At 38.3% G+C, this 5,218-nt stretch overlaps 1 protein-coding gene across 1 annotated transcript in view; it reads left to right on the top strand.

Annotated features, from left to right (window-relative positions):
* Positions 1–1,005: 1,005 nt before the first annotated feature.
* SARC_08013 (hypothetical protein) overlaps positions 1,006–5,218 on the top strand; it is a gene marked incomplete at both ends in the record, with an annotated part of 6,192 nt that continues 1,979 nt past the window's right edge. Inside the window, 4 exons of the mRNA XM_014298021.1 lie at positions 1,006–1,056; positions 1,428–1,529; positions 2,949–3,140; positions 4,781–4,995. Of these exons, the coding sequence (XP_014153496.1) occupies positions 1,006–1,056; positions 1,428–1,529; positions 2,949–3,140; positions 4,781–4,995 (560 nt within the window). The remainder of the gene's footprint in view (positions 1,057–1,427; positions 1,530–2,948; positions 3,141–4,780; positions 4,996–5,218) is intronic.

The raw sequence follows: 5,218 nt of genomic DNA, 5'->3' as shown, positions 1-5,218 counted from the left end.
TATATGTGTGTGTGTTTGTGTGTGCGTGTGTGTGTTTGGGTCTCTGTCTCTGAATCTGTGTGTGTGTGTGTGTGTGTGTGTTTGGGTCTCTGTCTCTGAATCTGAATCTCAATCTCTGTGTGTGTGTGTGTGTTTGGGTCTCTGTCTCTGAATCTGAATCTGAATCTGTATGTGTTTCTGTGTCTCTCCGAGTGACTCTGTGTGTATATATGTTTTATCGTACGACTACATATACACCTTCGAATGGAACAAGTCCATGTCTTCTATATTCATAACATACACGTCTATCCATTCACCCGTAGCTGTATGCATTTCTTTTAACAGGGCGTTTTACCTTCGCGGATGTTCGCTTGGTTGCTTTGATCTCCATAGGTCTGTTTCTGCTCGTGCTCATGATCTTTGCACGCCTGCCACAGAAACCCATCAACGACATTCAGGTACACAGTCAGCTACACATGTGTGTACGTTAAAAGCATAGCACAAATAACATTACATGTGTGTACGTTAAGAAGCACATCACAAACAGCAACACATGTATATACTTTTTTTTTTCTTCTCACAACGATAACCAGATCAGCAAACGTGGTGCATGGCACATGAAGTATGTCTTCATAGGGATGTTTGGTTATCTACACCGGCAATCAAGCATAAATGTCTTCATAGGGACATTTAGTTATATACACTGGCAATCAAGCTTATATGTCTTCATAGGGTGTTTGGTTATATACACCGGCAATCAAGCATATATGTCTTCATAGGGATATTTGCTTATATACAACATGCAGAATGTCTTTATAGGGATATTTGCTTATATACATGTAGTATGTCTTCATAGGGACATTTGGTTTTATACACCGGCAATTAAGCATATATGTCTTCATAGGGATATTTGCTTATATTCGACATGTAGTATGTCTTCATAGGGATATTTGCTTATATACAACATGTAGTATGTCTGTATAGGGTCATTTGCTTATATACACCGGCAATCAAAGCATACGGCCCATGACGCCACAAACACCTTCAGCAACACAGTACGGTGGCAGTGACTGGAATGTAAACCCTAAAACCTGAAGATCACATATGGCTAAGCAAAATTCCGACTCAATTCAGAGTCACAATCTCGATTAGATATATTACGTTGCTATGGTTACCGTAGTAACAGATAAGTTCATGACTGCCAGGAAATCACACATACCACAACTATAGCTAGCAACAGCAGATGTCAAGCGAATCTGAAAGTGGTATCCCATGCGTGTATCACGGTGTGTGACCCTGCCTCCTATCCGTTCCAATCATAGTGTGCTCTGATTATAGATTGTTCTAATAATAGAATGTATGTTCCAAATATAGTTTGCTCTATAAGTACCTCTGACCAATTATAGCAGCTGACTTCGAGGATTGGTTTTTTATCCCTCAACCGTTAGGCTCAGTTGGCGATCAATCTAATGAAGCGCATCAAATGGACACTCGTTGTGCTAATGAACTTCTACATCCTGCTGGTCTCACTCCACCCCCGTGGTGGCATGGTATGTGTTTGTCTGATCCTTTCGATTAGTATATATATATATATATATATATATATTAAAGTATGTATAGTGAAATATATATATTTTATAATATATATATGTGTGTGTGTGTGTGTGTGTGTGTGTGTGTGTGTGTATAAACAGCACTATTAGGAATGGTGAGACGCATTAAAAGGACACTGATTGTGCAGCTGAACCTGTACATCCTTTCCTTGTCCTTGCACCCCTGCGATGCCAGGGTGCAGGCATGCCTGCTCTTTCTGATTGGTGTGTATAAATAGATATATCTATCCACCTTGGGTGTGTAGGTCTTGTGCAGCTTGCATTAGTATATGGCGTATATCATTTGTGTATGTGCACCTCACTGTGTAGTCTCAATACAGCCCTCCATCGGACATACAAACGTAATGCCACTCACACATTTGATAAAGGGTTTGATTATCCCGAGAAGAGGTGTGAAATGGGCCTAGTAAGCCTTTCTTCAGCACAAAGGGACATATATAGATGTATTATAAATATATTGGTATAGATTATATGGATATTCATATATCGTATATAGATTACTATAGAAGATTATATAAATAGGTATATCTACACTACTGAGCACACTCGCTCACTCACAACACTTACTCAAACACAATCACACAATCACACATATAACACTACTCTACACACTCACTCACTCACAACACTTACTCAAACACAATCACACTATCACACATATAACACTACTCTACACACTCACTCACTCACAACACTTACTCAGACACAATCACACTATCACACATATAACACTACTCTACACACTCATTCACTCACAACACTTACTCAAACACAATCACACTATCACACATATAACACTACTCTACACACTCACTCACTCACTCACAACACTTACTCAAACACAACCACACTATCACACATATAACACTATTCTACACACTCACTCACTCACAACACTGACTCAAACACAACCACACAATCACACATATAGCACTACTCTACACACTCACAAACACAAACACACAAACACACATAACACTACTCTACACACTCACTTACTCACAACACTCACTCAAACACAGACACACATATAACACTACTACACACTCACTCACACATAGCACTCACTCACACACAACACTTCTACACACACTCTCTCTCACATAACACTCACTCACACACAACACTTCTACACACACTCACTCACACATAATACTCACTCACACACAACACTTCTACACACACTCACTCACACATAACACCCACTCTCACACAACACTTCTACACACACTCACTCACGCATAACACTCACTCACTCACAACACTTCTACACACACTCGCTCACACATAACACTCACTCACACACAACACTTCTACACACACTCACTCACGCATGACACTCACTCGCACACACAGGTGTATGCCATGGAGCACTTGTTTGTGATCTCCATCACTACGCCAGTCATGTACATCACTGTGTACAGCCTCAGCACCATGTTCATGAAGACCTCGTACAAGCAGATGATAGTCTTTACCCCCATCGTTACCATAGCAACCACTGTAGCCTGCACGGCTTCATCGATCAATGGCGGAATGAGCTATTTCTTGGTATGTGCCCGTGTATGTGTGTCTGTGTGTATATTTATGTATGTGCACGTGTATGTATGTGTGTGTGTGTATGTTATGTATGTGCATATGTGTATGTTTATGTATGTGTGTGTGTGCATCTATATATATATGTATGTATATATATATATATATATATGTGTGTGTGTGTGTGTGTATGTACATATATATATGTGTGTGTGTGTGTGTGTGTTCGGGTTTTAGTATGTATGGATGGTGGTGAGTATACATACGTGTAGTCGTGTATGTCGCCTTGCGTTCGTCCTTGTATGCACACGTTTATGAATGTGTGTGTATATATGTTTTTGTATGTTTATGAATGTGTGTGGATATATTTTTATGTATGTTTATAAATTTGTGTTTATATATATTTTTGTATCTTTATGAATGTGTGTGTGTATATATTTTCATGTATGTTTATAAATGTGTGTATATATATATTTTTTGTATCTTTATGAATGTGTGTGTGTGTATTTTCATGTATATTTATGAACGTGTGTATATATATTTATGTATCTTTATGAATGTGCGTGTGTATAAATTCTCATGTACGTTTATGAATGTGTGTGTATATATATTTATGTATGTTTAATAATGTGTGTGTATATATATACATGTTTGTTTATGAATGTGCGTGTATATATATTTATGTATGTTTATGAATGTGTGTGTGTATTCATATTCATGTATCTTTATGAATGTGTGTGTGTGTATATATATTTATGTATCTTTATGAATGTGTGTGTGTTTAAATATTCATGTAATTTTATGAATGTGTGTGTGTCTATATATTTATGTATCTTTATGAATGTGTGTGTATACGGGGGGGTGTTTATCTATTAACATGTCTATGTATATACGTTTGAATGTCTGTACAAAGACTGAAGTATCACTACACCTTATGGCTGCCACTGTGCATCCTTCTGCATTATCGGCACTTTATATGACGTCGAACCAGCAGGTGTATGTGTGTAAGTGTATGTACATAGGTATGTGTGTAAGTGTATGTACATAGGTATATGTGTGTATGTACATAGGTGTATGGGTGTAAGTGTATGTACAGAGGGGAATGTTTTTTAAGTGTATGTACATAGGTAGTGTATGTACTTAGGTGCATGTGTGTATGTGTATGTGCATAGGTGTATGGGTGTAAGTGTGTCTACAGAGGTGTATGTTTATAAGTGTATGTACATAGGTGTATGTTTATAAGTGTATGTGTATGTACATAGGTGTATGTGTATAAATGTATGGACATAGTTGTATGTGTATAAATGTATGTGCATAGGTGTATGTCTATAAATGTATGTACATAGGTGTGTCTGTATAGGTACATGGTGTTTGTGCACCTGTTTGGCCTTGTAGTGGACATCTACGGGTACATACACTATAATTATCTCAACATATTGTCCTGTCCTGTCCTATCTCTGGAGGTGTTTGTGCACCTGTTTGGCCTTGTAGTGGACATGTACGGGTGCATACACTATAATTATTTCAACATATTGTCCTGTCCTGTCCTGTCTCTGGAGGTGTTTGTGCACCTGTTTGGCCTTGTAGTGGACATGTACGGGTACATACACTGTCATTATCTCAACACATTGTCCTGTCCTGTCCTGTCTCTACAGGTGTTTGTGCACCTTTTTGGTCTGGTAGTGGACATGTACGGGTACACTGAAGTGTTCCGTCCGTTTCTGAATGACATGGGGTTGGACGTCGACAGTCTACTGAAGCCCATGCCCAACAGTGACATGAAGTCTGAGGGGTATCACCGCAGGAAGACCATGGCTGTACACTACAGCAGGCGAGGCAGCACAGTCACAGACGACAACGACCGCAACGGGTCAGTGCGGGGGATGCGCATACGATTGCGTGTATATGTATATGTATATGTGTATATATATATATATATATATATAGATAGATAGATAGATAGATAGATAGATATATGTATATATATGTATTTATATATATCTATATCTATATATATATCTATATATATGTGTGTGTCTGTGTGTCTGTGTGTCTGTGTCTGTGCGTGTGTTTGTGTATGTATATATATATAT

The sequence above is a fragment of the Sphaeroforma arctica genome (assembly GCF_001186125.1).
Source record: "Sphaeroforma arctica JP610 unplaced genomic scaffold supercont1.681, whole genome shotgun sequence".
NCBI classification, from domain to species: domain Eukaryota; class Ichthyosporea; order Ichthyophonida; genus Sphaeroforma; species Sphaeroforma arctica.
This window is presented reverse-complemented; position numbering and strand designations above follow the sequence as displayed.